Source organism: Cnephaeus nilssonii (assembly GCF_951640355.1).
Source record: "Cnephaeus nilssonii genome assembly, chromosome: 10".
Lineage (NCBI taxonomy): Eukaryota > Metazoa > Chordata > Mammalia > Chiroptera > Vespertilionidae > Cnephaeus > Cnephaeus nilssonii.
This window is the reverse complement of record NC_137081.1, coordinates 35,973,645-35,993,507: the sequence shown is the minus strand read 5'-3', so window position 1 is coordinate 35,993,507 and position 19,863 is coordinate 35,973,645. Positions and strand designations below refer to the sequence as shown.

Sequence of the window (19,863 nt, the reverse complement as noted above, 5' to 3'; positions counted from 1 at the left end):
ACCGCTGGAAGGTGTCCCAAGTGGTCTCAAGACACTTTGGGCCAGAGTCTCCTGAGGGTGCTGATGACAGGTAGGGAGGGTGAGGCAGAAGATTCCCTTTCAGGCTCAGCCTGGGCAGCGGGGAGCTCGGGCAGCATATCGCCTGGTCTTCAGCAGTGGCAGCTTTGGTGAAAAGATTTCCTTACCTTTGTGATTCCCATGAATCGCCTTCCCACCAGGTGGGGGTTTGAAGCTCTGCACTGGTCCCAGCATCATGGGACATCCCTCATGCCTGTGACTGCGCTGTTGCCCACAAGTGACAGTCCCCTGTGCCCCTGTCCTGGAGCCGGGGTGGCACTATGCTGTGCCTCCCGTCCCCTCACCTCCCCAGAGCCCCCCAGGTGCCCCTCTCTACCCCTGCCCTGATCTGGGCACATGGGGACTTGACCATAGTCTACGGTACTGGATGAAGCTCACTCTTCCCTCGCTGGAATTCAAGGTCTACTGGAGCCAAGTGACAGCTGGTGCAGGACAAGGGCTGCCACCCACAGGAGCGCCTGCCCACCTCAGCCTGCCCCTCAGCCCAGGGTTCTCTCTGGGTGCCTGAATCGGGCACTGTCCTACCTGTAGGCCAGGCAGTGGGTGCCCAGGGGCCATGCCCCTGCAGGGGGAAGGATGGGGTGTCATGTGGGACCCCCTCACCAAGCCCGGACCTTGCTGCTCCCTGAGTCCCATCTCCGTGGCCTGGGACACTCCCATAGGGAAGACCTGGTCCTGCCTCCCCTCCTGTCTGGTCCGAGTCTTGCTGCGGGCACTGCTTTGTCCACTCACCTCTGACCTGTGGGCTTTTAGCGCCCAGGTACTGTCCTCTCAAACTGCACAGACCTGGCTCAGAGCCCACCACAGGCCTGTGTCCTTAAGGAGAGTTGCTTCCTCAGTGTGAGTGAAGGTGACCTTCAAGTGGATGTAAAGGTCACCTTCACACTCACTGGGAGTGTCACAGAGTCTTGGCCACACTGCAGCAGCTCACTCCCCAGCATCCTTCACTGATTCATGGCTGTGGTAAATTTTCTTGCTGAGGATATTAATTATAAGGTATTTAAAAATATTTTCTTCTCTTTCTGCTGTGTGCCTTTTTTGTTTGTTCTAGTCTCTGCATTTCTTGCTAGAGGGTGTGGTCCCAGTCAGTTTCCCCAGCTAAGCACCCTGCACTCTCCCATGACAGCCAGCACACTGGGCGTGCAGCAGCAGCAGGAGTAGCTGGGGTCCCACTGCTGGACATTTTGGGTACAGTTCACACCTCTTTTTAGTATGTGCTTCACACCCACCCTCATCTGGTGCTCAGACCCCCATCCCTAGGCTGGACAGAGCCTCTGGCGTCTGCCTGGTAGGGGAAGTGGTGGTGGGGGGGCAGGGTTTTGGGTATTCACAGGGTGGGGGTGGGGGCCTGGGGGCCTTCATTAGTCTGCTAGGGCTGCTGTAACCAAGTACCACCGATGGTGTATCTTAGACAACAAAAATTCATTGTCTCACAGTCTGGAGGCTGGAAGTCCAAGATCAAGGTATCGGCAGGACTGGTTCCTCCTGAGGCTGGAGGGAGAATGGGTCCCAGGGCTCCCCAGATCCTGGTGGCTACTGTCAATCTTTGGTGTTTCTGGGCTTGTGGACGCATCACCATCTCTGCCTCTGTCTTCACAGGACATCCTCCCTGCAAGTGTCTGTGTCCAAGTGTTCCTGATTATGAGGACACCAGTCATATTGTGTTAGGGCCCACCCGACTCCAGTGCGACCTCATTTTAACCAGTTACATCTGCAAGGACCCTAATTCCAAATAAGGCCACGTTCTGAGGTCCTGGGGGTTAGGGCTTCCACGTGTGAATTTGGAGGACATACTTCAACCCACAACAGGGTCTAATGCTCCCTCCAGTGACTTTCCAAAAATGTGTGTTTTCGGTGCCGCCCGGACGCTGGCCTTCAGGAGAACCTGGAGTCTTTCTGGGTCCCACAGCAAAGTGGCTGTTTCTTGTTAGGCTTCACGCATCCCATGGACTTCCTTTTCTAAAACTCGTGGTGTTTTCCCCCTGCAGCTGCCCCTCCAATCCTGTCCTGTGGACTGGAACCCGGTGCAGGTGTCACTTAGGATTTGGTGGGAAGTGGGTTCATTTGCCAACCAGAAACACCTGTTCTGCCTTTTTAGATATTGTTTTCAGTTCATGTCTCCCTTTTTTCCCAAGGTGTCTCCTGCTCTCGCTGGGGCTCTTGTCACTGCCAGGAGTGACCCACGAAGGTTGCAGAGATGGCCGGGGCCTCAGTGAAGGTGGCGGTGCGCGTCCGCCCCTTCAATTCCCGGGAAATGAGCCGTGACTCCAAGTGCATCATCCAGATGTCCGGAAGCACCACCAGTGAGTATTGGCTGTGATGGGATTGTTGGCTGCTGCTGGCGCTAGGCTGTGGGTCCTGTCTCCTGGCCAGAGGTAGCAGCCGATCTGGCCTGGCTCACTCCTTGTCCACACGGTGTGTAGGTTTCCTGGGGCTGCAGTAACAGATGATCACAAACTGTGTGGCTGAAAACAACAGAAATGCATTCTCTCACAGTTCTGAAGGCCAGGCTCCGAAATCAAGGTGTTGATGGGGCTGGTGTGTCCATGTCATCTTGTGGCCTCCTTATGGGGACAGCGATCAATGGATTTCGCACCCACCCTACTCCACTGTGACCTCATCTTCACCACTAATCACATCTGCAAACACCCAGTTTCCAAATAAGGCCACATTCTGAGGTTCAGGGGGGACGTGAATTTTAGGGGACACTGTTCCACCCATGGTTACTGATTCATTGTCTTGCTTCAGTGGCCCCAGGTTCATAAATTGTTTTCCTTTTTCTATTCTTTTGCTGTGTTTGTAATTGTAAATCATCTCAGAACCTTCCGAAAAGTGGGAGGCCTGGAGCCAACATCGTGAGTAGGAGGTAGGAAGAGAGAGGCAAATTCAAGAAAGTCAGAAAGACAGACATGCCCTGAGGGGTCCTTAGCACACAGGTCCGGCTGCTGGAGGGGAAGAGAGGATGCCTCCCAGACCCCCTTGGCTCCATTGTCACACTCATTTGTAGTGAGTTGCTGCTTGGGTGCAGATGTGGGGAGAGCTCACAGTCTGAGCAGAAGCCGTCTTTGCCCATGTGGACACTGGTAGTTGCCTCTGTCAACCTGTGCAGTCTCAATGCCTAACTCATTTGCCATCACTGTTCTAGAATGTTCTAGGCTCCAAACAGAGCAGCACCGGACATGGAAGAGCACAGGAGGGAGCATGGCTGTGGCCGAGCAGGTGGCCACACTCTGTAGGCCTTTGCATTAGAGGAGTGGTTGGAGACACATGATGTGGGAGGCTGGCAGGACCCTGGGCAGCAGGTCAGCCAAAGGCTTGGGCAGCAACTTAGCCAAGGGCACAGGGACAGCAGCTAAGCCAAGGGCCCGGGGCCTGCTGTCATTGGCTGGCCCCAGGCCGACATGCCCTTGGCACTCCCTGATCGAACCATCTGGGGACAGCTCGGAGGACTTGAGCTGCTTTCACCCTGGAGGCCAACCCATTAGAGTCAAGATGGGCTCTTCACTGGCAGAGGTCACAGTGGTGACCCACATCTGCTGTCCCGGTAGCCCCCCAGGAATGAGGACTGTCTGATACAGCAAAGGTGGGGAAATTGAGGCTCTGAGGTCGTGTCATCACATGTGACTGCACAGGGAGGAGGAGGTGGCGATAGGCCCCTCATATCATCAGCCGACATTTGCTGAGCGTGAGCTCGTGTCAGGCTGCACTCCAGGCACCGGATACTGGCTGCCCTCGGGCTGATGTTCGGTGGGGTGATGGATGATGCACGCATGTGCACAATGAGACAGAACTAGACCTGCCTGTGCCAAGGGTCCCGCCCCATAGGGTCAAGTAGGGTGCAGTGACAGGGCAGGGGGACTCGCTGAGGTGCGTGGGGCGTGTGAGACAACTTAGATCAACAGCAAGGAGGCTTCCTCGTCAAAGGATGGGAGGGTCTCCTGTGCTGACAGGCAAGTGCCTGGGTTTGAGCTAAAGCTTCGCTGGAACCCCCCTGAGGTTTTGGTCTCTGCTTCAGCGAGGCTACCTCCTAAATCCTGCGAGTCTGAGGCAGTGACCTTCTGGTAAAACAGCACCCATCTCTTTCTCTCTTTCTCTAGCTCACACACACACACATGCACACGCACACGCACACACACGCACACACGTGCCTATGTTTGCCAGTTTCTGTCCTGTGAACATTTTCCCCATAGCCAGTTTCAAGCCACCTAGGGTTTAACGACAGGTGCACAGATTCTGAGCACCGGACACCGCTGTGCTGGAGGTGCCGGCATCTCTGCCTGGGGTGCAGCTGAAGACTGCAGGGCCTGCAGGCAGAGATAGTGGCTTCCATTGACTCCTTTCCTTCTGGTCTTGCCTCCCTGCTCAAGCTGGCATCCCCACAGCTCGTGTCTTTGCCCCTGGCCCCTCTGTGGACTCCTGCAGAGCCTGGGCAGGGGTGGAGGGGCATGGGGCATTTCAGTGAGCTGTCCCCGAGCCACCTGCCCAGTGTGCCCTGGAGGGCTGTTCTCCTCCCTCTCTCCTCAAACGTGCACAAGGAGAACCTCCAGCAAAACTGCTCCTCTCTGCGTGCAGCAGGCTGAGCGGGGTGTCTGTCCGGCCCGGCCTTGGCAGGTCACCCTGGTGAGAGCTCAGGGGCGACAGCAGAGAGCCAGGTCTGGGGTGGACCCTGGGCTCTAGTCTGGCTGTGTGTCCTGTGACCCGGGGAGGGCACGTCCCCTCTGACCTCAGAATCTGTAATGATAGAGGGCATTTCTCAGACACCACAGGACCTCCAGGGAGTCAGCCACAGCAGGGGACCCGGCAGAGGGGGTGGGGGCAGGTCCCGAGGGCCAGAGCAGCTCTGCCCAGTGGTCTCCACGGCAGGTTCTCCTCAGCCCGTACCCCTCCCTCTGACCTGTCTGTAGGCTGTCCCAGCCCACCCACAGTTCCTTGAGCACACCTGTGCCCCGGCCCGGTGCGGGCTCCCACCTCAGGGAGCTCATGGTCCATGTGGGTGTATACAAACATGCTAGCACCAGGACACCATCAGAGCAAGGTCAGCGCCTGGGGTTGGGCCAGTGTCATGTGGGTGAAGAGAGCAGGATGGATATGGGTGTGGGGATGGGGCCAGGCTGCTCAGAGAGCCGGTGTGGGGGCCAGCCAGGGATGGGAGAGCAGGACGGGGCTCGGACCTGTCCTGGGAACTTGGCCCACAGGCAGGGAGGGGAGGAGATGAGGTCATGGAAGTGAGGCATTGTGGGGTGAGCCAGGGGACCTGGCCACTTGCTGCCAGGGGACCCAGTGGAGGCCCAGCCCAGGCTGCCCATGTCAAGAGGGCCGGTGATTGTTGTTTCTATGGCGCCCGCATTATCTGCACTGGGGTTGTAGTAGCCGAGTCCCTAGGTCTCAGGAGTTGAAGCCAGGGTAGCTGCTCTCCTTTGGGCCTGGCTCCTGGAGGAAGCATGGATGTGACCCCCTCTTGGCTGAGAGGACAGGGATGTGATGGTCAGTCACCTTCTTCTTCTTGTAGCTTCCCAAGGGCACTGGGTCATTTCCCAGAAGTCCTCAAGTCTGGGGTCTGGAGCCCAAAGCCAGGTCAGCCCTGGGGATGGGGCTTCATTTGACGCCTGTGCTGTGAGCAGGACGTTCAGCCAGGGCAAATGGCCGAGGGGCCTGCCCAGGAACCTGGCCTGGGGCAGCTGCAGGAGCCTGGCAAGGCTGAGGGGAGGTGTTGGCTTTCCAGGGCTGCCCTACAAAGTACCACACGGGGGCTGGACATCAGGTCTAGAGGCTGGAAGTGCGAGCTTAGGCGTGGGCAGGTGGGTTCCCTCAGAGGCTGTGAGGGAGAATCTGCCCCCTGCCTCTCCGGCTCCTGGCGGCTACTGCAGTCCTTGTGCTCCCTGGCGTGTAGCCGCATCACTGCATCCCTGTTCCATTTTTGCATGGCCTGCTCCCTGTGTGCATGTCTGTGTCAAATGTCCCCTTTTATAAGGAACAGTCATGTTGGATTAGGGCCATCTGACTCCAGTATGACCTCATCTTAACCAGTTAATCTGCAAGGACCCCACCTCCAAATAAGGTTATTCTGAGGTCCTGGGGTCAGGACTTCCACATATGAATTTGAGGGGTCTGCTTCTTTTGATGCTGGTGACAGGTCACCTGGTGGGGCCAGGGGTGTGGGGTCCTGAAGGCTGTGCCGTGCCCAGGAAAGCGAGGGCCCCAGCCAGTTGTCCTTGGGGAGAACCAGTTGATGGGTGAGCAACCATGGCCTCCAAACATGGGGGTCGGGGAGTGGCTTCCCAGGGGTGCCTGAGCCTTGCTGACTGGGACTGGTCCAAGTTCCTGGTGGATATGAAAACCAGGGAGGGATCTGCCTCCAGCTGGGTGTGACGTCGGGGAGTCTAAAGGTCCTCTATCAACGTGGACATTTTGGGTTCAGACAGTGGGCAGCAGGCAGGGTTGTCTGATGGGGTTGGGGCCTGCCACTGAGGACCCATCGCCTGCTGGGTTCGGAGTCTGGGAAACACTGAGGGCTGGGCCTCACAGACCTGGGCGAAGCAGCCTTGGACTGGGGGGAGGGGTCTCCTGGAACACTTGGCAGGAGCCAGGGTGGGTGATCGCTTCATCTCGAGTTTGTGGCTTCCTTCCTAGTTTGATGAACTGATGTTCCGTGACTCTCGAGCAAGGCCTCGGCTGGGCCAGGGTGCAGCTCGGTGAGGGGGGAGGGAGGGACCTGTGAGGGGACAGTCCTTAGCCATGAGCGCACACCTGGAAAGAACCTGAAGGGGCACTGATGGGAAGAGAATAAGTCGTGTCCCTGCGGGGGGGACAGCCAGCACTCCTGGGCACACAGTGCAGACGCAGCACAGCGCTAACCACCGCACCTGTCCCCCTCCCTGCAGCCATCGTTAACCCCAAACAGCCCAAGGAGACGCCCAAAAGCTTCAGCTTCGACTACTCCTACTGGTCGCACACCTCGGTAAGCCCGGGCTGGGGGTCCAGGGGAGGTGGGCCACAGCTGTGTGGACACCGCTCAGCCCCTCCTGCTGTGTGGCCCACACCCAGTCCCTCAGCCTCCCTGAGCTGCATGTTCTTCTCTAAATGAGGTGATGACCACATTTCTTCCTGCCCTGGAGGTTCCTGGGCATGATGTGGGCCCTCGGGGAACATAGTGGGCTGAGCCCTCAGCGCCCCCGACTCCTGTAACTGCAGCCCCTCTTGACCTGCAGCCCGAGGACATCAACTATGCGTCGCAGAAGCAGGTGTACCAGGACATCGGCGAGGAGATGCTGCAGCACGCCTTCGAGGGCTACAACGTCTGCATCTTCGCCTACGGCCAGACCGGGGCCGGCAAGTCCTACACCATGATGGGCAAGCAGGAGAAGGACCAGCAGGGCATCATCCCGCAGGTATGTGGGGCAGAGAGGGCACAGGCGATGGGGTGGCAGGACCCAATAATGGCAGGGACACACAAGGCAGCAGGGGCAGCTGGAAAACCCGCTGGTGGAGGTGACCTTTCCCTGGGGGCTGTGAGGACTGGTGGTCTGGGCAGGGAGAGGTGCCCAGGTTAACTGAAAGCTGAGATGCAGATGCCTCAGATACTGCTGGGACCCTCCCTGGCCCAGCCCCCTGGTGGGCTTCTGGATCTGAGCTGGTCAGTGCTTGACCTGGTCAGGGCAGCAGAGAACACTGGGTGGTCTGTAGCATGGCAGATCCCCCACCCCATGCAGACAAGGATGGCAGGAGGAGCAGGCCAGTGTGAGCAGATGATACGTGAGAAAAGGTCAGATGTCAACGAGAGGACTACTGAGTTAAGCAGAAGACAGCAGCTTATTCACCTGCAGGCCTTCTCAGTGCCTTTAAGATGAACTGTGAGGGTGTAAGAGGGGCCAGGAGAACAAGGGCCAGCCTGGGCGCAGGCAACCCATAGCACCTTGGGGGGCAGGGCCTTCATCATCTGACTATGTCTTGGGTTTCTACAGCTTTGTGAGGACCTGTTCTCCCGCATCAATGACACGACCAATGACAACATGTCCTACTCTGTGGAGGTAGGGGTCCCCTGCCCAGCATCCGGTCCTCCGGGCATGATTGAGGTTCTAGGCATGGATAGCGATGCTTTTCTGGTGTATAGTGCGTCCCCATCACTGGTTTGTGCCCTTAGCTTGTCACTCGCTTGCACATGTGGCAACCATGCCACCACACCCACTCAGGACACAGATCTGCAGGGCGCAGAGGCGTGAGGGGCAGCCCTCTACTCAGCTGGTGTGCAATGAGCCGCTGCTCTGGGCTGCGCACAGGGACAGGTGCCTCAGAGCTGCATAGCCTGGGCCATACTGTGGCTGTGGCCCCAGGGTGAGCCCCAGGATGGCTGTGGGTGGGGAGGGCCAGGCAGGCAGGGATGGGCTGACATCCCCAATGCACACACTCACACAGGGGCTTGGATTCCTTTGCACACCTCCCCCTACCCAGAGTCTCTAATGGTGGCCCCTGCACTCCCTCCTCAGGGTTCTTGGGTAGTGACCCCCACATCTCCTAATACCCCCCTCCTCAGGAGTCCCTGACGACAGCCCTTCCTCCCATCTTGAGTGTTTCTGATAACTGTCCCCACACCTATCTTTGGGGTTTCTGATGGTGGCCCCCACACAAGTGTCTCTGCCCTGTAGGTCAGCTACATGGAGATCTACTGTGAGCGTGTCCGCGACCTCCTGAACCCCAAGAACAAGGGCAACCTGCGTGTGAGGGAGCACCCGCTGCTGGGGCCGTACGTGGAGGACCTCTCCAAGCTGGCTGTCACCTCCTACAATGACATCCAGGACCTCATGGACTCAGGGAACAAGGCCAGGTGTGTAGGGGTGACTCACCCACCCTCTCTGCCCTCTAACCCCCACTGTGCCCGCAGCTTCCAATCTCTGCGGGTAAGGCTGGTCCTGGGCACCTGCGTCTTCCCTGAGGAGGTGTGGGCCTTGTGGGCCTGCAGCTCCCTGCACAGGGGGACACTGTTACCTACAGGTGGGCTGCTCCTCCTGGGGGTGCACTGTGCACCCTGCGGGGGGAGGTGCCGGCGCCATCTGTGGCTGCTGCCCCAGGTGGTCATCCCTACAGGCAGCTGGACTGCTGGGCCCAGTGACCAGGAGACTGAGGTCTGGCCCACCTGCCCTGAGGGTAAATGGGCCCGTGGACAGGGCTCTGGGCAGGAGCCCTTGGGGAAGTGTCAGCTGTAGGCACTGCCAGCCATAAGCAGCCCATATTCCTGAGCTTCACTGCCTGGTTGTCATGACAACAGTCCCCCTCTTTATCACCCAGGGACTCCTGGAGGGTTAGGGTTCCCTGTGTGGGTCACCACCACCCCTCATTTGTGGTCCTGTGGGGGCGCTGTTCTGACAAGGCCCCTCGTGCTGTGGGCTGTCAGAGAGCCTCCCGGGGGACACTTCGCTGAGGTCTCTGCCTGTCGGTGGCTTTGGGGCTTCCCACATATCAGTCATGAGGGCTCCTGCCCAGCTTATGAAGTGAGAAATACCTGGCTCTGCTGAGCGCCCGGGAGCAGAGAAATACCCCTAGTCACAGCACCCCAAGTACCAGGCTGGAGCTGGGGGCTCAGGGTCCCATCATGGACATGGTGGACAGAGGCGTGTGGGCCCTATTGCTCTGACAGAAGGCATGGTCACCAGTGGGGCAGCCCTGAGAACCCAGGGGCGCTGAAACCCCATGACCTGGCCCAGCGGACTGGCACCGCCGGTGACCCGAATGTCCAACCGCAGGATGGCGGGTAACCACAAGTGGCTTCTGTTCCCTCAGGACGGTGGCAGCCACGAACATGAATGAGACCAGCAGCCGCTCCCACGCTGTCTTCAACATTATCTTCACTCAGAAGCGCCACGATGCGGAGACCGACATCACCACAGAGAAAGTGAGCGTGGCCTTGGCGGTGGTGACATCAGGCAGGCGGAGGGGTCCGGCCGGTCAGGCAGGATGAGGAGGCCAAGCCACACACTGGCCTGGGAGGCATGGGCAGCATCCTCACACCGGGAGCCAGGCACTTCCACCCCTTGGTGCGAGGTTGGCCAGACCTGGGAGGCCACCTCATCTGGGCGTTTGGTGCCACCTGGGTGTGGAAGGGACTTGGGGTGGAGGGGCCACGGACCCTCCTACCAGATGGTTTTGGTGGAGACTGGGAGCTGGGAAGGGATGTCCCCAGAGCTGCACCCCAGCACAGCCCCACAGGCCCAGGATGCCTGGGTGACCCGTGGAGGCAGCAGTGAAGGTCAGGAGGTCTCAGCTTGAATGAGTGCCTGTCACAGAGGTGACCGTGGGCACCGGCATCTTCGAGCACAAAGGAGAGGCTGTGCTGAGCGGGCACCACCCCGCCCCGCTGCCCACAGCCCCAGATGCCTTTCCCACATGCCTTGGCATGCTCCGTGGCCCCGGGCAGGGGGGTCCTCTTCTGAGGCCTCTATCCCAGCACACATCTATGGGCTCCGGAAAGGGGCAGCAGGGCCAGTGCCAAGCCTGTTCACGCCCACCAGTAGCTGTGCCCTACAGCGCCGGGTTTCCTCTGACTGTGCCTCTCCCCCACCCCCACGTCCAGGCCTTCTCCCAGGGCACCTCAGTCACCTCCTGGAGGGCCGGCTCTCTCAGGCAGCAGCCAGGATCCACAGAGGGTCAGGGAAGTTAGCGCCACTTAGACCTGGTGGTGCTGGGGTCACCTTGGCCAGGCACTACCCTCATGGAGGCTCATGATGGCCCAATGGGGCCTGGAGGGCAGGGACTGGGTCAGCCTGGATGCAGGGTGCCGAGAGGTCCCATTGATGTCTGTGCCTGTTGACATCTGGGCGAGTTGCCCTCAGTAGCCATGCTCAAGAGGGCCTGGGCCTCCTCTGAATGCAGGTGACCACCTGCCCTAGGCCAGGGAAGTGTACTGGGGCCCCCTGCCCCGGGCATGAGGAATTGAAGCAGTGGCTGGGGCACTGGGACCGGGTTTAAACCCCAGCACAGGCAAAGTTCCCGTCTGTGGAAATGGGCGATAGTGAGGGACCCACCTCATGGGTGCTGTGGAGAGTCCACGCACAAACACGTGAAGAGCGTTGAGTATGCAGAAAACAGTGTGGCCGCAACCCTGGGTGGGGGTGGGGGGGCTGCAGCCTGTGAGGTGAGGTGGCCTCGAACCTCAGGCAGTGTCGGAAGAGCTGTGAACAGAGGTGCAGAGGGAACGCAGGGCCACAGACTTTTAGACCCCCAGGGTAGGGCTTGGCCGTGGCTCGCGGGTGGACCCTTTAGGCGATGCCCAGAGAGGAAGGGTGCCCCATAGCAGCCTCATGGCATCTTCTGCAGTTGACACATTTGCCTTTTCAGGTGAGCAAAATCAGCCTGGTGGACTTGGCTGGGAGCGAGCGGGCTGACTCCACAGGAGCGAAGGGCACGCGGCTCAAGGTAGGGGCCCAACCGCCACGCCCATGGAGAGCAGCGGGTCCCCTGCTACCCCACTCAAAGGCGGGGTCGTGTCTTCAATCCTGGCTTGTTCCAGGTGGGCCAGGCAGAAGGGCTCAGCTCCTCTTGGGTTGGAGGGAGGTATTGGGGCCACCCCCAAGGGTGAGCCTGGGTGGGTGGGTGGGGGGCACAGGTGAGAAGATGGGAGAAGGTCAGCAGGCAGACAACCTGGCAGGAAAGCTGGGCCCTCTGTGGGCCCCACAGCACCTCGCTTTCCCACCGGGAGAACACAGGCTGCGAGGCAGCTGTGGGAGGGGCAGTGAGCTGGCCGGCCATGGTCCTGAGGGGATACCTTCTGGTCAAGCAGTCTTGAGTGTCAGGAAAGAGAGGGTTTGTTTTCCTGAGTCCCCCTTTGGTCCCCACTGTTACCTGATGGATGGGATGGGGCTCTGGACATTTTTCCAGGTGGGGCATGTGTGAGGTGTTCCTAGGATTTCTAGGAAGCTCAGGAGAACCCTGGGCAAACTGCACTCCCTGCCCGGACAGGTGGGCCTCTGATTGGCCTCCTGTCAGAGGCTCCCATGCCCTCTAAAAACCTAAAGGGTCAACAGTCCTGGCTGGGTGGTCTCAGCCCACCCCACATGGGTCAGGCCCCAGGCTCCCGAGGCTTCCTAATGTCCGGACCATCTTCTCCACACACAGGAGGGAGCCAATATCAACAAGTCCTTGACTACACTGGGCAAGGTCATCTCTGCTCTGGCTGAAATGGTGAGCTGGCTCGGGCTTCTAGGACTAGGCTGATGGGACAGACCATGGAGGGGCTGCCCTGTCCTGCTTTCCTTGGGGGATGCTGGGAGCCTGTCGGGGTTCTAGGGAAACCCAGAGATATGGGTGGGGTGTCACTAGGCTACAGATGGAGTCACTTCCTGAAGCCTCAGTGTCCCCACCTGTAAAATTGGGGTGAGCTGTATTTCTCCCAGGGCCCTTCGGAGGGTCACCATGAGCTTTGGTGAGCTTGTTGGCTGGCGTCCTTCTGGGAGGGCAAGGCTGTGTCAGCTCTGACCTCAGTTAGCCCAACCCAGGCCATCCTCCAGGAGGGAGCCCATGGCCCTTGGAGGTGAGGGACTGGGTTTAATGGGCCCCATGGGGCAGGCAGTATTGCCCACTCAGCAAGACGCCCAGGCCTTCAGCCAGGGATGGGCAAATCTCCAGAAACCCTGCCCACCTCTGAAATGGTTGGTGGAGGGACGGGCTGATGGGTGGCATCAGCCTGAGAGGCTGCACTATCGTTTGGTCTGACTCTCAGGCCCAGCTCAGGGTGGCCAGCAAAGGCCAGGTGGCGAGTGATGGACGCCTGGCATGTGCTCAGGTCTTTCCTGCTCCTTTGCCCCCTGGAGCCAGCCCGTCCCCCTCTCCTTGCACACCCTGGGGCCCCAGCCTCGCTCCAGGTCCTCAGGCTCTTTCTGTCTTTTCCTTTTCAGGACTCTGGGCCCAATAAGGTGAGCTGCTTGCTTCAGTTCTGGGGGGAAGTGTCTTCAGTTCTTGATGGGGAGGGGCTAGAAGCAAACAGTGCCCTTAGCTCAGGCTACCCTCTCGAAGGTTGCGGCAGTAGAATTCACCCCTTCATTTGTGCACTTAACCAGCAAACACATTGCGCCGAACTCTGAGCTAGGCCCTGAGGTAGGAGAGCAACGCAGGCCTTCTGGGGCCGGGGCAGTGCAGGAGGCAGATAATAGACAGGAACAGAAAAGTAAAAATATAGGGGTGAGCAAAAGTAGGTTTATAGTTGTGAGTGTGTGAAACAGTTAGTAAAGCTATCGTAATAGTCATAACCTGCATGTCTTTTTCCATACGAACAACTGTGTTGACCTTCTAGATATAAGACGGTGCAGGCTGGGAAGGCCAAGGAGAGGGAGGGCGGTGGGTGGTTCTGGGAGTTGCTGAGCATGGCAGAGCAGGGGCTGCTGGTGGGTGGACGGGCACTGGTGAGGGAGCAGCAAAAATCAAAGGCGAAGTAATGATTGTAGGGCATGTACTGTGGCAACAAGGACAAACGTGGCAGAGATTCAGCCTCAGGAATTAAATAAGTAAAGAAAAGTAGGAATGGAGTTTTTCACCCACCAAGTTTCCAAAGGAGAAAAAGGAAGCCCCAAGTACTGACGTTTTGGAGTTCAGACCCTGCTCACAGAGCCGGCCCAGCGCTTCTGAAACCCCTTTGACAGCGTGTCTCGAGAGCTTTCGCCCTTTGTCCCCTGAGCATTGTGGAGCTCCTCGTGGGGATCATCCTTAAAAGCAATGACGAATGTGTTGGCCCCAGAGAAATGGCCCGACCCCTTGCAGGGGCACCTGTGTGTATCCATGGGAGGGGCTCGGGGGCAGGGGCCGTGTCCACTGGCCACTACGGGGGCTCCACAAATACTTTTTTAAAAATCCTCTCCCAAGGATATTTTTCCATTGATTTTTAGAGAGTGGAAGGGAGGGAGGAGGGGTGGGGAATAGAGACAGAGAGAGAGAGAGAGAAACATCGATGTGAGGGAGACACATCAATTGGTTGCTTCCTGTACATGCCCTGACCGGGGCCAGGGATTGAGCCTGCAACCGAGTGCTCCGGACCAGGAATTGAACCCAAGACCCTTTGGTCCAAGGGCCGATGCTCTAACCACTGAGCAAACCAGCTAGGGCCACACATACTTCTTAAGCAGCTGTGCACATGAAAGCCGACACTGGAAAGTAACTGAATATTCGTGATTAGTGGAGTCACTACGTCAGTCACGGCGGGTCCACCGAAGTGATTCTTGCAGCCGTTATATGGGCTGGAGTCCATATTTTGAGTGGATTGGCCTTACTAGAGGAATACAGAGCCACTGGAGTAGACAGTGTGGAGGGTGCTTCTTTCACGGGAGGGAGGGGACAGGTATGAAAGCAGGGCTTGCACTCTGGCTTCTGAAGGGAGGTGGGAAGCGTGATGGACATGGAAGGTGAGTGCTGTGTGGAAGGGAGCGGTAAGCTGTGGGGCTGGCGGAGGCCGAATGCCACACTTTGCAGGAGGGCCTTTTATTTCAGTCAGCAGAGCCACTGTTGGTGTTTGAGGAGGGGGCTCAGATGGGCCCTTCTGACAGGGAGGAGGGCAATACACCAGCCGTGACATCAGCACGCCTGGGTTCGGGTCCGGCTGTGCGACCCAGACACGGTGGGGATGACATGGGAGGGACCCGAGGGATGCGCAGCAAGTCGCTGATTCCAGCCCTGGGGGAGGTGCCTGGCGGGCACCCTGGGTCCAGGTGTGGAGAAGCCTTAGAGCTGGCCCAGCCCTGCCCCCCACGGCAGCCTTGGCTTTGGGGACCACCCTGTGCTTGCCCCTCCTCCTCCATGAGTTCAGGGTTGACCTTGAATGTTCCTCCCGCACAGAACAAGAAAAAGAAGAAGACAGATTTCATTCCCTACCGAGATTCTGTGCTGACCTGGCTCCTCAGGGAAAACCTGGGTGAGGACTAGTGGGTTCGCCCAACCCTGGGGTTCTAACTCCCAGCCTGGCCCACTGCCCCGTCTTCCTGCCTGGAGGGGTGCCCAACCACCAGGAGGCCTAGTACCTTTCTGGCCCACGACTGAAGTGAAGCTGGGGGGTCCTTCCAGAGGGCCTGGGACAGTGGCCAAAGGAAGGTTATTGACAGCAAGGGTGGGGAACCAGGGTGGTCCACGGGCCACAGAACCCACCCCTAGACCAAGTACCCACTCCTCTCTGGGCCTTGGTTTCCCCTTCTATGACAGGGACCTGGGACTCTGCTTGCTGGGCTTTGGGGAGCTGCCATAAATCACCCCTTCTCCTCTCTGCCTGAGTTCGTAACCAGTAGCAATAGATGGGGAGATGGAGACTGAAATGCCTCTCACCCAAATATAAACTCAGGGGTCCTCCCAGCTGGGGAGGTTGATGCCTAGGGAGATCGACTGAGTTTTGGGCTGGCCTGATGAACACAGACAGCAGGATCCCCGGCCTTTCTCGGCTGCATCCGAGAGCCCCTCTGTGCTCACCCAGTTGGCCCATGATTCTGTTTACCTCTCTGAGCTCAGCCTCCCCAGCTATAAATGTAGGAGGGGACGGCGAGGGGAGAACAAGGCAGTGGGCTGGCCTTCTGCACGGCCTGGTCTTCTTCCCACAGGTGGGAACTCGAGGACAGCGATGGTGGCAGCCCTGAGCCCCGCAGACATCAACTACGACGAGACCCTGAGCACGCTGAGGTGTGTTCTTGAGGGAGGCGGGCCCTGTGCCCCAACCAGGCTCGGGTGGGAGTGATCCCTCCCTGCCCAAGTCAGGAACACCTGTGAGAGGGGTGCCACTTGGGGAGGTCATTTCACCTGGGACTCCTTGAGGCTCCAATGGCTGTCAGGGGTGCCTGGGTCTTCATGGGACCTGTTCCATTCCCACAACCCTTTGGGGTACACTTTGGGGCTGCGAGTGGCCAAGGGCCCCTGTGCAAACGACTGGGAGAGCTGTGCTTGTGGGCTGAGCAGCTTGCAGCCTCTATCAGTCCTGAGAGCCACTGCGGATCTTTATTAGCAGAGGGGTGAAGGTGTGTCTTAAAGGTCCCTCTGGCTGCAGGCGGGTGCCCTTGCCGGGGAGCCCGGGCTCCTGCCCTGCAGGAGGCTGCCTAGCAGCCAGGTCAGCATCTCGGGTCCTTTTGACTGAGCACCACTGGTATTAAAGAGAAAAAGGACATGGGGACACGCTCCCATCTGTACCTACGTGTGCATTTGCTGTGCAAGGCTCGGGCTCAGACAGGCAAACACGTGGATGTTCTCACATCCCCCACGGGCTCCCTCTACCCTGAAACCGAGGTCCAGGAGCCAAGGCCTCTCTGCAGGGAGAAGATGCCACCCCATCCCTTCTCCTCCTGGGGCCTAGGTTTCCCTAAGTGGATAGCCAGGGCAGGGTGACCCCACCTGTAGGTCTCTGGGAAATGGCCCCAGTGACTCCTAGTGGGGTGACTCCTTGCTCTGCCCAAGCCCCAGGCCCTTGCTCTGCCCCCCCCCCCGCCCCCCAACCCTTGGGCCTGCCGGCACAGGCACAGCCCACAGCTCCCTCTGCTGCCCAGGTACGCGGACCGGGCTAAGCAGATCCGCTGTAACGCCGTCATCAATGAGGACCCCAACAACAAACTGATCCGAGAGCTGAAGGACGAGGTGACCCGGCTGCGGGACCTGCTGTACGCCCAGGGTCTTGGGGACATCACCGACAGTGAGTGTCTGTGTCCGCCTATCCTGGGCAGGGTGACCAGGCTGTGGGTTCCCAGGGACCTCCTGGGCCAGCCTGGCCTCCCTCCTGGGATTCCCTCCCGGACTGGGGTGGGTCAGGCTGCCATTGAGATCCCTCTGACCCAGTCCCCGCCCCTGCCTTGTTCCTGGCAGAGCTGCCCTGGGTGGGAGGCCTGGGCTCTGGCCTTGGCCTGGGGGGACCGTGGTTTGGGTTTGGTGCTGGCCCAAGCAGGCCAGAGATGGTCTCCCCAGAAGCCATGTTGGCATGCCACGGGTGCTGGGGTCCCTGTGTCCCCGCTGCCTTCCTGATGCCCGGCCTGGGACGGGCAGCCCCGGACTCTCAAAACAAACCTGTTCTTCTGTTTCTCTGTCTCTCCTCCCTCCCCCACGCCTCCGCTCCCCCTTAGCCAACACTGTGCCCGGAGGACCCAAATGTGTGTATCCCCTTGCTGCTCTCTGTGTATCCCTGCTTCTGCCACCTGCCCTCAGGGTGTGGGGCAGCCCAGCGGGAGGGGCGAGGCCCAGGGACAGCAGGGAGGGGCAAGCTCACCCCCTCTTTAGGGGCTGGGACAACAGCCCTCTCACAGGTGCCCTTCTGGTAGATTTGGGGTCACATCCCTGTGTATATGAAGCACCAGGGAGGCAAGGGGCTGCCAAGGCCTCTTCAGACTATGAGTGTCTGGGCTCAGGCTCCTGGGCCCCCATGTGCCCCCAGAGGCCTGGGGAGTCCCGAGTGTCAGTGCTGGAGGCCCGGTCCATCCCTGGCTCCTGGCCCCGACTTCCCTCAGGCCCTTCACGCCCCAAGGCCCTTTGCCCCTGGAAATGCCAAGAGTGATTGCTGCCAGATCCTCCCAGCCTGTGACCCCTGCTGGCCTTGGGCCTGGCCCCCTGAGCAAGGGCACAGTTCAGTGCCTCCCGACCCCAAGGGTGGAGGGCTCTCGGCTTCCCCGGTACCCTGTGCTGTCCCGTTTGCTGCTGCTTTGCTCCACGTCTGCTTCTGCCAGGAGGGGCCTAGGGGTGTCATAGCACCAACTCTGGGGCCTTCGGGGCCCTGGGGGGCTCCCTGGGTGCCCAGTGCTGGGATACTCCATGCTCAGAGCAGCCTCTCGGGGGTAGAGGAGTAGGGGCTTCCTGAAGGGTCCCACAGCCCCCCTCCCCTCCAGGGGTGGACAGCACAGCTTGACCCCGAAGCTCAGAGATGCATTGTGGGTCAGGTGAGGGGTGGGCAGAGGGGGCGCCCACAGCAGAAAGGATGAGCATTAGTGTCAGGGCCCAGTGACGGTGAAGGGAAGTGGACAGGACAGGAGATGCAGGGAGGGCTGGAGGAGCCATGGAGCTCACGCAGCTCAGATTCAGAGGCTGCAAGGCAGCCTGGGTGGCACGGGTTTGGCATGCAGGTGCAGGGAAAGCAGAGAGGCCTTGGCCCAGGGCAGGAGAGTGGAGCGAGGGGCTCTGGGGGTCCTGGTGGTGCTGTGCTGCTGCGGGGAGTGGGAGGGGTGAGGAGGAGGGAGGAGGGGCGGGGCCCATCGTGTGGGGTGACAGGTGGCCTTGCATGTGTTGCCCGGCGCCTGGCAGCTGCACCTCACTAATAGTTTCTGTTTTCTGCCTTCTCTTCGCCCACCTCCCAACTCGTGTCTCTTTTCTCTCCCTCCCGTCTGTCTGCCCCCTCTCCCTCCCTTCCTCCCGTAGACCTGTCCGACCTTGACAACAATTACCGTAACTGTGGCTGGGCGGAGTTGAGTCAAGCCCCTGACAATCTCTCCACAGTGACCAACGCCCTGGTGGGCATGAGCCCCTCATCCTCGCTCTCGGCCCTGTCCAGCCGCGCGGCCTCTGTGTCCAGTCTGCACGAGCGCCTCTTGTTTGCCCCGGGCAGTGAGGAGGCCATCGAAAGGCTGAAGGTGAGGGCAGGGCCAGAGTGGGCACCAGGCCCTGGGAAACTGAGCTTGGAGCTGTGGGCACGGGGCCTCGCCTCCCAGGGAGGCCCCCTGCTCTGGGCCCTGGGCCGAGCCTGCTTGTTAAAGGCAGGAGGTGAGGCAGTGCCCCGGGCGCCCCCTCCATATGTCACTGCTCTCCACCCAGCACCACGGGGCCCTCCTTGCTGACAAGGGTGGTGGGTGTCCTGGGGGCTCTGCCTCCCCTCGGGTATTCTGTGGTTGCGAGCCTTTGCCCTCTGGTCCCCTTGTGTCCACTGTCACTCCCTCACCCCCTGCCATGAGCCAGGCTGGTTTTAGGTTTTCTGTCCTGTTTTCCTGGGTGCAGGCTGAGCCCAGACCTTGGAGACTGAAGGGTTTAGGGTTCAAAAGCACAGAGGCCAGACTCCAGGCTGGGGTGGGGCAGCATGGGGCGGGGGCCCTGTGCATAGGCCCACATGGGGTAGGGGCCCACCTGGGTGTGGGGTCCACCAGGGTGCGGGGCTGGAAGCAAACAGGAAGTGTTGATAGCATCTGTGCATCAGAACCAGCCCCACGTCTCTCCCTCCTGGGTCACTGTGCTTTTTACTCGTTCCCTGGGCGTGTCCAGAGGAAAGCACACAGTTTTGAGCTCACACTACCCCTCAGCCCTGGATCCTTCAGAAATCAAGCTTCCAGCGTGGACCGGGCATTGGGGTCTTGGTGCTCTGCAGACCTGCTCATCTCCCCTCTGCCTGGCCCCTGACCTCGCTCTGCTCTGTGTCATCCCCCAGGAGACAGAGAAGATCATAGCCGAACTCAATGAGACCTGGGAGGAAAAGCTTCGGCGGACGGAAGCCATACGGATGGAGAGGTGGGTGGTGGGGACACAGGGCCAGCACAGCCCTGCGCTCCAGCCCTGGGCTCCGACAGACCCATCCTCTCTCACCTGGTGACCCCTTAACTCACTGACCAGATGGGTCACTGTCTGGGCTCTGCCTTGGACTGTGTGGCCAGAGCACCACTGGCTCCCGGTCAGTTGGGGGGAGGCAGGTCCTGTGGCCTCTTGAAGCTTGAGCTGACCCTCACTCTTCCCTCCAGGGAAGCCCTGCTGGCCGAGATGGGCGTGGCCATGAGGGAGGATGGCGGCACTCTGGGTGTGTTCTCTCCCAAAAAGGTAGGAGCAGGTCCCCGTTTTGTGGGGCCTGGCTTGAACAGGCCTGCGCCCCCTGCAGCCTTT

At 59.6% G+C, this 19,863-nt stretch overlaps 1 protein-coding gene across 14 annotated transcripts in view; it reads left to right on the top strand.

Moving 5' to 3' along the window:
- Positions 1-19,863, top strand: part of KIF1A (kinesin family member 1A) — a 72,119-nt gene that overhangs the window by 15,313 nt on the left and 36,943 nt on the right. For all 14 annotated transcript variants that reach the window (XM_079782119.1, XM_079782118.1, XM_079782117.1 and 11 more), the window contains exons 2-16: positions 2,214-2,381; positions 6,960-7,036; positions 7,287-7,466; positions 8,040-8,105; positions 8,721-8,899; positions 9,853-9,964; positions 11,407-11,484; positions 12,184-12,249; positions 12,963-12,980; positions 14,890-14,965; positions 15,639-15,717; positions 16,572-16,714; positions 18,499-18,632; positions 19,418-19,497; positions 19,725-19,800. In XM_079782119.1, the coding sequence (XP_079638245.1) occupies positions 2,276-2,381; positions 6,960-7,036; positions 7,287-7,466; positions 8,040-8,105; positions 8,721-8,899; positions 9,853-9,964; positions 11,407-11,484; positions 12,184-12,249; positions 12,963-12,980; positions 14,890-14,965; positions 15,639-15,717; positions 16,572-16,714; positions 18,499-18,632; positions 19,418-19,497; positions 19,725-19,800 (1,470 nt within the window). In that variant the 5' untranslated portion in view covers positions 2,214-2,275. The remainder of the gene's footprint in view (positions 1-2,213; positions 2,382-6,959; positions 7,037-7,286; positions 7,467-8,039; positions 8,106-8,720; positions 8,900-9,852; positions 9,965-11,406; positions 11,485-12,183; positions 12,250-12,962; positions 12,981-14,889; positions 14,966-15,638; positions 15,718-16,571; positions 16,715-18,498; positions 18,633-19,417; positions 19,498-19,724; positions 19,801-19,863) is intronic.